Consider the following 17,131-nt stretch of genomic DNA (forward strand, 5'->3'; position numbering starts at 1 on the left):
TTAATTACTATGTGCATTATCATGGAAGAAAGGGGCGACTTATCAATCTTATACCAGGACCATCAGGTTATCCGATTGTTGGAAATGCATTTCAATATCTTCTTGCTTCACGAGGTAAGTTATAATTTCACATACAATAATCCTGTAAATAAATATATCATACATTCTTTTCTAATTGACACAATGTAAAGATTTTTCAAAGTAGTGCAACAATTATTTTTTGAGGCAATATATATGTTCTCTCTGTAATTGGCGCTGTAATTTAAAGAGATATCATTTCTTTTTTGTAATTGTAATAGATCACTTGAAGCGCGACTCTTCTTTTTGATAAGGTAACATAATTTTGTGATGTGTATTACTTGGGTTATAATTTTTCGGAAATAAAGATACTACTGCTTAGATTTTTTCAAGATTTTTCGAGATATAAAGATTACGTCTACCACTTGTTACTTAGGTTTTTTCGATGTATAATACTACCACTTTCTTTTTTTTTCGAGGTAACAACATATACACTACTATGCGTGTACTTGGCGCCTTTTTTACCTTTTTTTTAAAAAAAGGTAATTTTGTACTGATATCACGCCTTTTTGTAGTATTACGCATTTTATAAACAGTATGTACAGGGTAAAGCTATTTGGAGGTATAATACTACCACTTTGTTTTTTTCGAGGTAACAACATAACAGGGTAACAACATAATACATATACACTACTATGCGTGTACTTAGCGCCTTCTTTTACCTTTTTTTTAAAAAGGTAATTTTGTACGGTTAAATAGTACGATATATATATATTCGTACTCATATCCTTGAAAATTATTTCGGGAATTCGAGCAAATGTCACAACTAGATAAAATTATCTTTCATATTTTAACAGTTGAGTAGGAACATATTTGAGTTGGCGATAAATGATTCTCTGAAACCGCACGTGTGTGTAAATAATTCAGTAAAAAATATATAATCTTTATTTCAAAATACATTTGCACACTACGTACCAAAAATATATAATATAATAACGTAGTTTTTGCTATTCAATTGATTGAATTTTAGAAAAGAAAAAGATTTAAAAGTATATAACTATGTCAGTCAATAAAGAGACATAGACGCAAATTGAATCATATATATTTAATTGCCTGCTCATTAAATATAAAGTGCAAACACATAGAAATTGTATATTTTTCTATACTTAAATGCAATGGAAAGAAATAATTAAACAAGTATCCTTGCATAGGAATATTATGCATAATTTTTACAAAACATATTTGAGATTCGCGCAATTGAGATATATAATAAAATTAATAACGATTCTATAAATCTTAGGTATATGTTAATAATACGACATGATCTTTTTAATCATAAAACTTACAAACTAACAGAAAAAGATTCGTATCCTAAATGCCAATAATTTTTCTAATGTAACAATAATACTGAAAATATATGGATAGAAATATATATAATAAATAATAACATAATTAATGATATACAAGAGCTTTTGTCGCGCATATCGATTTTCAATAATGGATATTATAACAAATACGTTTTACGTTTATTCGAAAACAAATTATGTGTACACATAATAAAAATTGTATGAATTAAAATTATGTGTATACACATAATAAAAATGCGGAATTATTTTTGTCAGACATAATTTTAATTCATCCAATTTTTATTATGTCAAGACATAATTTTAATTCATCCAATTTTTATTATGTCTAGACATAATTTTAATTCGTCCAATTTTTATTATGTCTAGACATAATTTTAATTCAGCGAATTTTTATTATGTCATGACATAATTTTAATTTTGCCGCTAGGGAATTTTTAAGTCGATTCTTATGAATTAAGATTGAATTCGATGTCTAGGTGACCCAGGTTGCCGATGACGAGGTCCACATAGTGCGCTTCATAGTTTTCGGTATCCAAGTGTATTAATACCTTCAATTCGATGTCCACGTGTTCCAGGTTGCCGATGACGGGTTTCAGATAATGCGCTCTATAGTTTTCGGTGTCCAGGTGTAATAATACGTTGAATTTGATGTCTAGGTGTCCCACGTTGCCGATGACGAGGTCCACATAGTGCGCTCCGTAGTTTTCGGTGTCTACGTGTATTAATACCTCGAATTCGATATCTACGTGTCCTACATTTAGATTTAAAGTTATTAATACACCTAGACACCAAAAACTACGAAGCGCACTATGTGGACCTCGTCATCGGCAACCTGGGACACGTAGACATCGAATTCAACGTATTATTACACCTGGACACCGAAAACTATGAAGCGCACTATCTGGACCTCGTCATCGGCAACCTGGGATACCTAGACATCGAATTCAAGCTTGATTCATAAGAATCGACTTAAAAATTCCCTAGCGGCACTTTCTGCCAAGCGTAGAGAACCTTCTTTTCCGGCAGCGGTGGTAATACGATGTAAGGATACGAAATCTCTCCAGATAAACATGAAGGAATTGACTCAATATATATTTATATAAGTATATACCTAATTTACCTAAAATACCTAAATAGAAATCTTCCTCCTGACCGATAAGTCTATCGACCTAATTTCGAAATACGCGCGCGATATCGAAACTGGCGATACCTGCGCCACCAGCGTCGAAAAAGTGAAAGTAACGTTTCTGATTATGACGTCATCACACAAGACGTCGGCGTTAGAAGTATCTTAATAAAAAATTTTCACATTTGGACTTTGCGTCGCAATATCTCCGCTCGTAGGGCACGGAGCGGAATATTATAAGAGAAACCCCCCCCTAATTGGACCCCAAGCTATCGATCAAGCCTACTTAGAACTTGATCCGTTCACTCGTTATCGAGATCTCAACATCTCGGGTACTCGCAACCCGTCGCGTCGCGTAAAAGAGTCACGGTCGGTCTCGCTCCGCGTGTACTTGGCGCGAGACACTACCGTGTCTCTTGATCACTTATGCACACAAATTTTTAAATATAAAATTTGCAAACATTTTTCTCTGAGATATATAATTATCGATATTATTGCACGTTATAACTACTTTTAAGAATTATTTAAGCTTATAGGTAAATATTTTTAAACAATATCATTCATTTTTTTATTACTGAAGTTATTTGAGGAATAAAATATCTAGGTACATTATATCAATATAACGATAAAGTCAATCATACATATTTTGATCAATATTTATAATATTTCCGTAAACTTACATAACAAACATTATACATACATTTTTTAGAAGAACTATGGAAGTTTCTGATTACCTTAACTGACGAGTTTTATCCTATTGGAAAAGTTTGGGGATTCTTTCTTCCCGTAATATCCATCCGTCATCCGAATGATTTAGAGGTGAAATATGAAATTTTATTCTGTTTTTTTTTATTATTGATATATTACCGATAAAATGTTTATTTCTCTGTTTTTTATTTTGCAAAAATATGTTTATTCGCCAAAAGTCTGAAATAATTAAATATTTAAAATTAAAGATGATTATCTCTTCATTCATCTCTCAGAGATAATTGAATATTTAAAATACTTGTGAAATTAATTAATTGATTATTTAAATGGCGTCCAAATTGATAACATTTAACTTAATATTTTCTGTAACTTTAGACAATATTAAGCAGCACAAAACATATCGAAAAGAGTCTTCTTTATGATGTTTTACATCCGTGGTTCGGTACTGGTCTTCTCACTAGTGGAGGTAACATCACGATATTAATATAAATAATGGCACATGTTTTACTAAATTTTGCTTTGCCTTCTTATTAAACGACCCCGCAACGGTCCATAAGGGTTTTGGCTCCTAGTCAAATTTAACAATAATGTAAGATAATGTAGTTTATAACATGCTGATAAAAAATGTCCATAGGCACCAAGCCCAAAAATGGACAGATATAAGGCATGGTTTCCGAGATATAAGGCATTAAAGAGTGGAAAAATGAGAGTTTTAGGTTTCAGCTAATGGCAGTTTGCAACAGGAATATATCATGATAAGTCATATCTTTTTTGATACTAAACCCACACGCAGGTAGAAAAAGAGAAAAAGAGTTGTTTTTGTGCGTGCGTGTGCGTGCGTGCGTGCGTGCGTGTGTGTGTGTGTGTGTGTGTGTGTGTGTGTGTGTGTGTGTGTGTGTGTGTGTGTGTGTGTGTGTGTGTGTGTGTGTGTGTGTGTGTGTGTGTGTGTGTGTGTGATTACGGGAGTGACGAATCGTGGAGTCCTTATCTGTGCCTTGGGAACACACACACACATACACAAACAACTCTCTTTCTCTTTTTCTATACCTGCGTGTGGGTTTAGTATAAAAAAAGATATGACTTATCATGATATATTCCTGTTGCAAACTGCCATTAGCTGAAACCTGAAACTCTTATTTTTCCACTTTTTAATGCCTTATATCTCGGAAACTGTCCATTTTTGGGCTTGGTGCCTATAGACACTTTTTATCAGCATATTATGAATTATATTATCCTACGTTATTGTTAAATTTGACTGGGAGTCAAAACCCTTATAGATCGTTGCGGGGTCCTTTTTTAAGTTTCAATTTTGTTGATAATAAAATAAGTCTGTATAATTAAATTTGAATGACATATATTATATCACACAGTAATTAGATTTACATATATGTTTACAACATCTCATATTATATCAATCATGAAAAAATAATTGTATTATTAAATATAAAAATAAATTAATAATTGATATAATTACATTGAATATAAATATTATAAAAAAAGATAATAAGCGTATAAAAAAATTTCTTTCTTATACGTTTAGTCCAGTCATTTGGTCGTAAAAGAAGAGGTTACCTGGAAAGTTTTCCGGGAGTTTTGAAAATTGGTAATTTTATATATTTCGATGTGCTCTTTCCGAATTTCAACTTTGCCACCTCGTATCTTTGCCGCTCGTGCCGCCATATTGGAAAAATGACGCCTAAAAGCAGTTTTTTGACAATATCTCCTTTCCGACTCATTCCACGATAAAAACATTGATATACAAAATAAAACTAGAGAAAATTTCCTACAATTTATGTAATAACCTTTTTTCCGTAAAATTAATAGTTTTGGCGTACGAGCGCCGTAAAGTGTAGTTCAACACGCGTTTTGGCTTAAAAACTCATTTCCACACCACCTTGAGGTAGAGTAAGCGGCGCGTTTTTTTTTACCGTGGTATCCCCAGTAGGCCTAGTCCACATGCAATTCACTATTCTAAAATTTAGCGCATTCTTCTTCGCTTCGCTGTTCTTGATGGACCAGGTGTTGCGAGTTCATCGTCATTAGTACTGATCGAAACGTCACAGACCGAAATTTCTTCCACATCATCCGCGATGGGATTATCATTTTCATCGCAATCCTCTTCGTTCTCGATTTTATCATACGTTTGCTCGAAAATAGTCTCCGTTTCTTCTTCTTCGTCGCTATCTTGTGATGGAACTTGCGAGTTATCACAGGTACCACTACAATTCGTGCATATAACGGAGCACTAAATAAATAAATAAAAAAGATGTCAAAAAAAATGTCAAAAAGCCTGTGAATGCAGAAAGGCTGGGTTAAAGTGCTCAGTTATATGCACGAATTGTAGTGGTACCTGTGATAATTAACTCGCAAGTTCCATCACAAGATAGCGACGAAGAGGAAGAAACGGAGACTATTTTCGAGCAAACGTATGATGAAATCGAGAACAAAGAGGATTGCGATGAAACTGATAATCCCATCGCGGATGATGTGGAAGAAATTTCGGTCTGTGACGTTTCGATCAGTACTAATGACGATGAACTCGCAACACCTGGTCCATCAAGAACAGCGAAGCGAAGAAGAATGCGCTAAATTTTAGAATAGTGAATTGCATGTGGACTAGGCCTACTGGGGATACCACGGTAAAAAAAACGCGCCGCTTACTCTACCTCAAGGTGGTGTGGAAATGAGTTTTTAGGCCAAAACGCGTGTTGAACTACACTTTGCGGCGCTCGTATGCCAAAACTATTAATTTTACGAAAAAAAAAGGTTATTACATAAATTGTAGGAAATTTTCTCTAGTTTTATTTTGTATATAAATGTTTTTATCGTGGAATGAGTCGGAAAGGAGATATTGTCAAAAAACTGCTTTTAGGCGTCATTTTTCCAATATGGCGGCACGAGCGGCAAAGATACGAGGTGGCAAAGTTGAAATTCGGAAAGAGCACATCGAAATATATAAAATTATTAATTTTCAAAACTCCCGGAAAACTTTCCAGGTAAAACTACCAAATGACTGGACTAGTTATATTACACAATGTGCCGTCGTAAAAGTTTAAACACATATCACAAAAAAAATACATTTGTAATATGATTATTAAAAATCAATAAATTTCAAATTAAGTAAAAAATATAGGGAGGGCTCCAGTTGCCTACAAAACGATTGCCTACAGGTTCGATTGCACACACTTATTGCACACAATCCCGATAGCACACATTTCAAATTGCCTACAGAGCGATTGCCTACAGGCATTATTGCGCACATATTTCTTTGTCTACACGATCATATTGCGCACAGCGCATTGCACACACGACCGTATTGCACACAGCGCATTGTGCACACGACCGTATTGCACACAGCGCATTGCACACACGACCGTATTGCACACAGCGCATTGCACACATGGCTGTTATTGCACACACGACCGTATTGCACACAGTGCATTGTAAAAACGGCTGTATTGCATACAGCGTATTGCACGCAGCGCATTGCACACATGGCTGTATTGCACACAGCGCATTGCACACACGACCGTATTGCTCACAGCGCATTGCACACACGACCGTATTGCACACAGCGCATTGCACACATGGCTGTATTGCACACAGCGCATTGCACACACGACTGTATTGCTCACAGCGCATTGCACACACGACCGTATTGCACACAGCGCATTGCACACATGGCTGTTATTGCACACACGACCGTATTGCACACAGCGCATTGCGCACACGACCATATTGCACACACGGCCGTATTACACACACGGCCGTATTGCACACACGTCCATGTTGCACACACAGCCGTATTGCACACACGGTTGTATTGCACACACGGCCGTGTTGCACACACGACCGTATTGCACACACGGCCGTGTTGCACACACGACCGTATTGCACACACGGCCGTGTTGCACACACGGCCGTATTACCGATTTCAATGACCTTGATATATGTTGTCAAGGTCATGACCCCAAGTGACCTTCAGAAGGTTTTAGCCGTCGCTCGTTATTCGTTAAAAAGTTATTAACAAAAAAAGTTTGGAAAATACGTAGGTTAGATGACGCGCTTCAAAAGTATTTAACTGTTTAAAGCGCATCATCTAACCCATGTGGCATCTCGCATATTAACTTTCCACGCATGAAAAGTTCACGCATACACTTTTCACGCGAACCGAGGTTTACGCACACCCCCCCCTGCTTTCGGGGGAGGTGCGGTAGCCCCGAAATAGTTCACGCATACACTTTTCACGCGAACCGAGGTTCACGCACACCCCCCCCTGCTTTCGGGCCGGTGAACCTCGGTTCGCGTGAAAAGTGTATGCGTGAACTATTTCGGGGATACCGCACCTCCCCCGAAGGCACGGGGGGGGTGTGCGTGAACCTCGGTTCGCGTGGAAAGTGTATGCGTGAACTATTTCGGGACTACCGCACCTCCCCCGAAAGCACGGGGGGGGGGGTGTGCGTGAACCTCGGTTCGCGTGGAAAGTGTATGCGTGAACTATTTCGGGACTACCGCACCTCCCCCGAAAGCACGGGGGGGGGGGTGTGCGTGAACCTCGGTTCGCGTGAAAAGTGTATGCGTGAACTATTTCGGGGCTACCGCACCTCCCCCGAAAGCAGGGGGGGTGTGCGTGAACCTCGGTTCGCGTGGAAAGTGTATGCGTGAACTATTTCGGGACTACCGCACCTCCCCCGAAAGCACGGGGGGGTGTGCGTGAACTTCGGTTCGCGTGAAAAGTGTATGCGTGAACTATTTCGGGGCTACCGCACCTCCCCCAAAAGCAGGGGAGGGTGTGCGTAAACCTCGGTTCGCGTGGAAAGTGTATGCGTGAACTATTTCGGGGCTACCGCACCTCCCCCGAAAGCACGGGGGGGGTGTGCGTGAACCTCGGTTCGCGTGGAAAGTGTATGCGTGAACTATTTCGGGACTACCGCACCTCCCCCGAAAGCACGGGGGGGTGTGCGTGAACCTCGGTTCGCGTGGAAAGTGTATGCGTGAACTATTTCGGGACTACCGCACCTCCCCCGAAAGCACGGGGGGGGGGGTGTGCGTGAACCTCGGTTCGCGTGGAAAGTGTATGCGTGAACTATTTCGGGACTACTGCACCTCCCCCGAAAGCACGGGGGGGGTGTGCGTGAACCTCGGTTCGCGTGGAAAGTATACGGTCGTGTGTGCAATACGGTCGTGTGTGCAACCCGGCCGTGTGTGCAATACGGCTGTGTGTGCAACACGGTCGTGTGTGCAATACGGCCGTGTGTGCAATACAGCCGTGTGTGCAATACGGCTGTGTGTGCAACACGGTCGTGTGTGCAATACGGCCGTGTGTGTAATACGGCCGTGTGTGCAATATGGTCGTGTGCGCAATGCGCTGTGTGCAATACGGTCGTGTGTGCAATAACAGCCATGTGTGCAATGCGCTGTGTGCAATACGGTCGTGTGTGCAATGCGCTGTGAGCTATACAGTCGTGTGTGCAATGCGCTGTGTGCAATACAGCCATGTGTGCAATGCGCTGTGTGCAATATGGCCGTGTGTGCAATGTGCTGTGAGCAATACGGTCGTGTGTGCAATGCGCTGTGTGCAATACAGCCATGTGTGCAATGCGCTGCGTGCAATACGCTGTATGCAATACAGCCGTTTTTACAATGCACTGTGTGCAATACAGTCGTGTGTGCAATAACAGCCATGTGTGCAATGCGCTGTGTGCAATACGGTCGTGTGTGCAATGCGCTGTGTGCAATACGGTCGTGTGCGCAATGCGCTGTGTGCAATACGGTCGTGTGTGCAATGCGCTGTGCGCAATATGATCGTGTAGACAAAGAAATATGTGCGCAATAATGCCTGTAGGCAATCGCTCTGTAGGCAATTTGAAATGTGTGCTATCGGGATTGTGTGCAATGGGTGTGTGCAAACGAACCTGTAGGCAATCGTTTTGTAGGCAAACGGGACCCTCCCAAAATATACATATCTCACTGCAATGTTTGTTTCACATTGATATTCCACAATTGTTTAACATGTTATTTATGTTTCAGGCGCCAAGTGGCATTCACGACGAAAGATATTAACTCCCACATTTCATTTTAATATATTACAGCAGTTTATTCAGATTTTGATCGAAGAAGGTGAAAACATGTCCAAATCTTTGAAAAATGCAGAAAGCACAGTTGTGAAAAATTTAATACCATTTTTTAGTGAACATACGCTGAATGCAATATGTGGTATGATGTGTTCATAACTGAATATTTTAACTGTAAATTTTATTGCTATTGATAAATAAAATTAGACTAAAATCAAAATTTTAAAACTGTAAGTATCAATGTCACAACATAGATATTGATGAATTTTGACAGCCACACATACTTTTAAAATAATATATGATAATATTATCTTGATACTTTTACAAATGCGTTTGCAGAAACTGCCATGGGCACTTCTTTACGAGACCTCGGTGATTTCCAGCAGCAGTATCGAGAAGCGGTTCATCGGATGGGAGAACTTTTTATTTACAGGTATAATAATTCATGTTTTATTAGTTATAAATAACTGTATATCCATATTCTGTCTTAATTAAAATATGAATTCGTATTGTATAATTATATGAACAGGTAAGTATAATAATACAATACTTAATGTAAAGGTAAATTACCACTTTTATTGATTAGAAATGTATAAATTACGTGTATGTTAAATTATCTATTTAAAAAGAAATAGAAACAAATTTAAAAATAAATAGTTAAAAAAAGGTGTAATATTTTTACTATATATGTATAAGATTTTGCATATGTCTCTAGCATAATTTTATTAGTGTTTTAATGTATTCTCTTTTTACATAGTTAATGAAATAAAACTAATTGTAAAAATATATAAAAAACTTAAAGAAATATATGTTTTCCAAATTTACATTATTATCTTCTTAAAGTAACATGCCTAACATTTATTAATTATTTAGACTATTTAGGCAATGGCTGCACAGCGATTGGATATTCTCGTTGACGTCAAAAGGTAAAGAGCAAAAGAAGATGCTGAAGATATTACATGGATTTACTAAACAAGTATGCAAAAATGCTTTTTAATATAATATTTAAATATTATTTATTTAGAATTATTACAATACAAAAAAATTACAACGTAATTATAGTGTAGAAAAATTATAATTTGTAAATGTTAACAACACATTATTAACGTATTTATAGAAGAACCATTATAATGTTAATGTATTTTATACATAGATAATTGCTGAAAGAAAAGTTTATCATGATCGCACTAATGGTCAATATTTAAAAATATTTAAAAATTTTGATAATGACACGTCGGCAAAGAGAGATGACGCAGAACCGGTAAGAAGTACGTAATTTAATCAGTTATTGCTATTCTTTAAATCTGGTTGGTGTTTAATTTTATTAATATTATATTTTATTATATTATATTTTACAACTTATAAATATTATACTTATAGTTTAAATTTATAACGTCAAGTTTATGTAATGAAAACGTCGCAGAAGAATTGAGCTGTTAATTTGATATAAACGTATTTACATATTTCGATTTAGTACGAAGAAAACGGCTTGCAATGTTGGATCTTCTAATAGCGGCATCTCGTGATGGCCTTATGACTGATTCAGATATTAGGGAGGAAGTTGACACTTTTATGTTTGAGGTACATAATTTCTTTTGTAACCTCTCTTATTCATTATTTATAGATACATATATTATAATGCATTGATGTATACGATTATAGGGTCATGATACTACAGCGATGGGTCTGTGCTTCATTTCGGCACTATTAGCTGAGCATAAAAACATTCAGGTATCTTCAAATGTAAATTGCTATTCCAAGACAAAGAAATTAATTAATTGATTCCAAAAGTTATTTATTAATCTTCCGTCTGTATACGTGAGTTTATGGCGTCCGAGCCAAAATGATATTTGCTTATAACTATAAAACTTGCGAGCTTTCCAGAAAATAATAAATTAACGATGTTTATCGAAATGATTATAAAATCTTCAACTACAGTGTAGACAGAAATTTCTTGAATTTTTTTTCAACAGATTTTTTTAAAATACTTTAGAGAAAAAAAGCGTCCATCGTGATAGACCCACGTATACACTCCGAGGCTGCAAAGAAAATGTATACAAACAGACGATTAAATACGAATCAATATCTGACTCTTTAAATATTTTTTAAGTTTGTATATGTGTATATGTACACAATTTGCTTTTTTGAATTAATAGATGTATAGAAAATATTCGCACGCACACACTTAAGCGTAAGCACATATTTCAAATATTTTATTATATCTTAAGGTGGTTTATTCGCGACTATGTGAGTCAAAATAAACCTCATTTTAAAACTTCTAATTTCATACACTTTCATAGTCGACTAAATTCATTAATGAATTTCTCAAAATGATTGTATATCACAAATCGAATAAATAATCAATAATAAAAAAGAGGCGAATGAAAATAGTCCAATTTTCTTAGCGTAGTACAGAAGAGCTTCAGATGTGGCAACGTCGCAACATTCATGTAAACAAATGGTTGCACGTGTATCGTTCGGAGCAATAAACTTAGAGGTTAATTTTATTTAAGTGCAACATTTACTTTTATATCATGAACGAACAACCGCGTTTTAACCTATGCAACTCGCGTTATGAATTCAAAGCGCGACGTTGCCATATATCCGAAAGTTTGTGATCACAGTGAGGAATGGACTGAAATCGATGTCTTTTAACTAATTTTGTGAACATTCTATACGGTTGAGATTGTTGGCTTTGGTACCATATGATTCGGAAGACACTCCTCTGTTTTTATTCTAATTTTCAACCTGATCTGTCTTTTCTATAATTTACTACCATCAATTTATCTCAAAATTACGGTCTCTCACGCGTCGTCCGCCATAAACGCAATGCTTAAGATAGGGAAAAAAGCATATTTTTAGACAATAATATCTCGGAAACTACACGGTCAATCCATTTCAAATTTAGCATGAAGATTCGTCAGTTGCTTAATTACTTTTACTGAAAAAACTGCATCGATCTGTTTTCATAGGTTATATGGACATACCACCTTAAGTGCAATTTATTATATACACATATTTCAAATAAATTAATCAAAACATTTGTAAAATAAATATTTCCTAGATATATTTTTTTCCACGTATAAACATCACAATAACAAGAGAAGCCTTTTAATTAACAATGATGATACAGGATCGTGTCAGGAACGAAGTCAATACTGCCTTGCAAAAAAATGAGCAGAAGTTTACTATGAAATTATTGCAAGACCTACCATATTTGGACAGATGTATAAAAGAAGCATTGCGCTTATATCCCAGCGTATTTGCAATATCACGAATTGCTGGAGAAGACGTAAAATTACGTATGCATCTAATCAATTTTTTTCTTGTATAAATTTTTAAATAATTACGCCACACGTCATTAAAAGGCAACATTCCCGTATATTTCAAAAATTCAAAAATTTGTATATTTTTACTGATAAGTTTATTTCTATAATATTTTAAAATTTTATATACAAAGCTCCATCTAATACAACGTATAATATTTTGAGAAAATAATGTAAAACAAGTAATGCTTAATAAAATTTAAATAATAATTACATTATATTTTTTATCTTGCAAACTATAGGCAACTATTTCTATGTTGCATTAGATTCATACTAAAACAAAAATTCTTGGTAAGTTTGTGATAACGAAGGTTCTTGGTAACATCAGCTAAGCCTGGATTATTAGACATCTTTTCAGTGTATATATTCAGTTTTAAAATTTGAGAGAATACAGCTTAAATTATTATTTCTAAATCTTAATTATTGTACGATATGCTCTTTAGAGTCATATTTGGTACCTGCTGGAACATTCTTGCTTCTTAACATTTATGGAGTCCACAGAGATCCTAATTTTTGGTCGAATCCAGAAGAATTTGATCCTGATAGATTCTTGCCTGAGAAGATCCGACATCGTCATCCTTATTCGTATTTACCATTCAGTGCTGGTCCACGTAACTGCATCGGTAAACTGTATTTTTTATATCCTGATATGTATAATACCATGTTATATTAACAGATTACGATGTACCAAATTGTAGGTCAACGATTTGCTATGCTGGAAATGAAGGCCATGATAGCTCCTCTGGTACACAATTTCTACTTGGAGCCTATTGATTATTTAAAGAATCTTCGGATGCAGCTTGATTTGGTACTTCGCCCTGCTCAGCCACTTCGTGTAAAATTTATCCCTGTCTGTAAAACAAAAGCAAGCCCTTGAAACAAATATCGACTTAATAAAGATTATAAAAGGCTAAGAAAAGGTTTTATTTGCTTACACAATAATTGTTAATAGCTCCGTAATAGTAACACTTTGCACACGTGTCATAATCGGTCACAAAATAAAAATATAAATAAAATGTAATAAATGTATAATATATATTAAATAAATAATTATTTTATTATAAGGTAACTCGGGGGAATATGCCACACGAAAAATATAATTTTTTTCCTATTTCTCTTTCTTTTTGAGGTATCTTTACATACTGGTCTTCTTTTTTCTTCTTTTATCTGTTATTTATATATGGTTTAAATGAAATATTTTGAATGTTTACTATTAAAAAGAAAGAAATACAAAAGTGTTGCAAAGTGGCATATTACTCATCCATGTGGGTAATAATCCACATATACAAACATTTAGAGTAATTTAACTTTAGAAGGGCATTCTTGTCTAAAAACATGTAAAAGAATATTTTTATTACTTTCTTCGCATTTCAAATAGTACTCTGTATGCTACAAGTAGTATACATTATTCGGAATGCAATTTTGCAAAATATTAAGTACGTAGCCTATAATATTCTTAGCGCATGAAATAAACGTGTTTATTAAATATTTTTCAATATTTTTTCGTCATTTTTTTAACATTTTTTCAATATTTTGTTTATACTGTAAGACTCCGGTGCCAGGATCTGGGATGGGCGACCGATGGGACGAGGCTTGGACAAATAACCAGTATTCGTATTCTTTAGCAGTCTGTATATTTGAGATCTGCTTTCGCCGGTGTTACAATGGCTAATGGCCTCAGGGCCCTTTCCCGCGTTCGTGTCTCCCCTTCTAGCGCTCTTGTCCTATCACAGCCCTTGCCTGCGCTCTTATCCTATCACAGCTCGAGCCGTACGCGGTATATCTACGTGACCAATGACAGGCGAGGTTGCCGCTGTGCGCGCCACCTCGCTGCGCTTCCTTACAGCTCATCTACGCGACCAATGACAGGCGAGGTTGCCGCTGTGCGCGCCACCTCGCTGCATAACCTATAGCGCTTCCTTACAGCTTCGGCCATCCTGGCCTAGGCATTCGCCTCGAATGCTTATATTTTAGTAAACCAAAAAAAAATATAAAGATAATATACATTTATGTTTATATTGTTATATGCGCATACTTAAAAAAAAAATAATGTCTTTGCTTATTCCCTAGACGCGAAACTAATATCTAATTTAAAATTATAATTACTTATATTAAATTACAGCCAGGTTTAAAGTTAACTTATCCTTATTAATTTATCGGCTTGATCCATGGTTTAATGCGATCGGAAGAGAGAATCGTATCGTATACTCTAGAAGTTATATTATATCCTGGTATATCTTTGACTACATACCTGTTCTTATCTAAAACTTTAGCAATTCGATATGGTCCTTTATAATTAGACTTTAATTTTTTGTCCTCACCCGGTTTAAGATAAGTATCTCTAATAAGAACGAGATCGCCTTCCTCATATTTGGTAGGCTTTTTATGTCTTTCGTCATAATAAATCTTGTTATATTCTTTGATTTTATTCGTGGCCTCTAGTGCTAAGTCCCGACTCGCTTCTCTGCTTTTTTGAATATCGAGCTCAATTCCAGCGATTTCCCTAAGAAAATCCACTAATTTTACATCAGCGTTATTACGTTGTTCAATGCCAAGAAGAATCTTAGAGGGAGAAGCTCCTAAAGACTTATGGTACGTATTGTTCATCACATATTGGACTGTGTCCAAATGAATGTTCCAAAATTGTTGTTCATCTACCAATTTCTTGAGGGAAGACTTGAGAAATCTATTGACTCTCTCAACCATCCCATTAGCCCATGGGGCCGCCACTGCGACTAGATGATGCTTAATATTATATATTTTGAGGAAATTAGCAAACTCCAGTGAGGTGAACGCCGTACCCCTGTCGGATATGATTGTACCCGGAAAACAAAAATTGTGAAATAAATTAGATAATGCTTTAATTACCTCTCTCGAACTTGTTGTTTTAACTGGCGAGAGCCAAGTAAAACGAGAGAAAGCGTCTATAATAACTAAAATGTGCTTATAGCCATCAGCCGATTCTTTGATCGGACCAAAATGATCAATATGACAAATCTCAAAAGGTAGCGACGGCGTATCTGTAACTTGGAGTTCACCTTCACGTGAATTTGAAGCCGAATTCGCTATTAAACATGTTATACAATTATCAATATAATTTCGAATTCTCTTTTTGAAAGACGGGAACCAATAGTTATTTGCTAAACCTTGAACGGTCTTTTCAAATCCGCAATGCGCCATATCATCGTGATATACGTGAATTATGTTAGTTATCATTACCTCGGGAACTACAAATCTATGTCTGTAAATACCCTTTTTAAAGACAAGCCCGTCGATCAATTCAAATTCATCACTCTCCTCCTGCTCGAGTTTCTCCGCAATTAGTTTTAATTTGGGGTCCTGTAGCTGTCTATACTGTAGTTCTTTTTCTAAGGGAATAGAGTCTGTAAAACCAACGACTCTACTTAAAGCATCCACATGCGCCATACGCCGTCCATCCCGATGCTCAACCTTAAATCTGTAGTCCTGCAACTTTAATATCCATCTTGCGATCCTAGGGTTCAAACAAGCCTTATTAATTGCATGGACTACTGCTCTACAGTCAGTGACTACTGAAAAATGAAGACCGTATAGATAAATATGGAATCTTTCTATTGTTTTTACAATAGCGAGCATTTCAAGCTCAAAACTGTGATAGTTTTTCTCAGCCTTGTTAGTACACTGACTGTAATAAGCAACCGGTGCCCAATTGTTAGATTCCTGCTTTTGCAGTAAAATGCCAGCAATAGCTATAGCACTAGCATCGGTATGAATTTCTGTTGTTGCACGCGGATTATAAACACAAAGGACGGGGGATGAAGTTAATTCTTTTTTCAGAGATTCGAAAGCTGCAATACAATTTTTATCTAATTTGAAGGTCGAAGACTTTTTTAACAAATCAGTAAGGGGCTTGACCTTGGAAGCATAATCTTTAATGAACTTTCTAAAGTAGTTGGTTAACCCAAGAAATCTTTGCAACTCTATAATTTTTCTCGGTAGTGCAAATTTTCTGACAGCCTCAATATGCCTAGAGCTTAATGAAATTCCTGCAGGGGAAATGTTATACCCTAAATATTCAACAGTTGTTCTTAAGAAAAAACATTTACTATAGTTCAATTGAAAATTGTATTTTTTGAGCAATAACATCACTTCCTTCAATATGGCTAAGTTTTCCTCAATTGTTTCAGTTGCAATTAAAATATCGTCCATGTATAAAATGATTTTGCGTGCTCTTAATAAGGCATCCAAAATTTCCACAAGCCGTTTTCTAAATTCTGCTGGCCCTTCACAGTAACCAAAAGGGAGATATAAGTTCTCAAACTGGCCATCCGGAGTGGCAAATGCAAAATACTTCGTATGCTCCGGATGAATTTTGATATGATGGAAACCATCTTTTAGATCTAGAAGCGTAAAGACTGATTTATTGCTCAAATCCGCTATACAATCTTCTATGTGTGGAAATGGGCACTTTTGTTTTACCACTCTACTATTAAGGGGCCTTAAATCTATACAAAGCCGCATTGAACCATTTCT

General features: G+C 36.2%; 1 protein-coding gene across 1 annotated transcript; it reads left to right on the forward strand.

Moving 5' to 3' along the window:
• Positions 1–69: 69 nt before the first annotated feature.
• LOC139820603 (cytochrome P450 4C1-like) lies at positions 70–13,688 on the forward strand. The gene is made up of 7 exons (XM_071790997.1): positions 70–114; positions 10,447–10,561; positions 10,768–10,874; positions 10,956–11,024; positions 12,427–12,595; positions 13,063–13,242; positions 13,318–13,688. Exons 1-7 carry the CDS (start codon positions 85–87, stop codon positions 13,494–13,496), a joined length of 849 nt encoding a protein of 282 aa, XP_071647098.1. The 5' UTR covers positions 70–84; the 3' UTR covers positions 13,497–13,688.
• Positions 13,689–17,131: the final 3,443 nt, after the last annotated feature.

The sequence above is a fragment of the Temnothorax longispinosus genome, chromosome 10 (genome assembly GCF_030848805.1).
Source record: "Temnothorax longispinosus isolate EJ_2023e chromosome 10, Tlon_JGU_v1, whole genome shotgun sequence".
NCBI classification, from domain to species: Eukaryota; Metazoa; Arthropoda; class Insecta; order Hymenoptera; family Formicidae; genus Temnothorax; species Temnothorax longispinosus.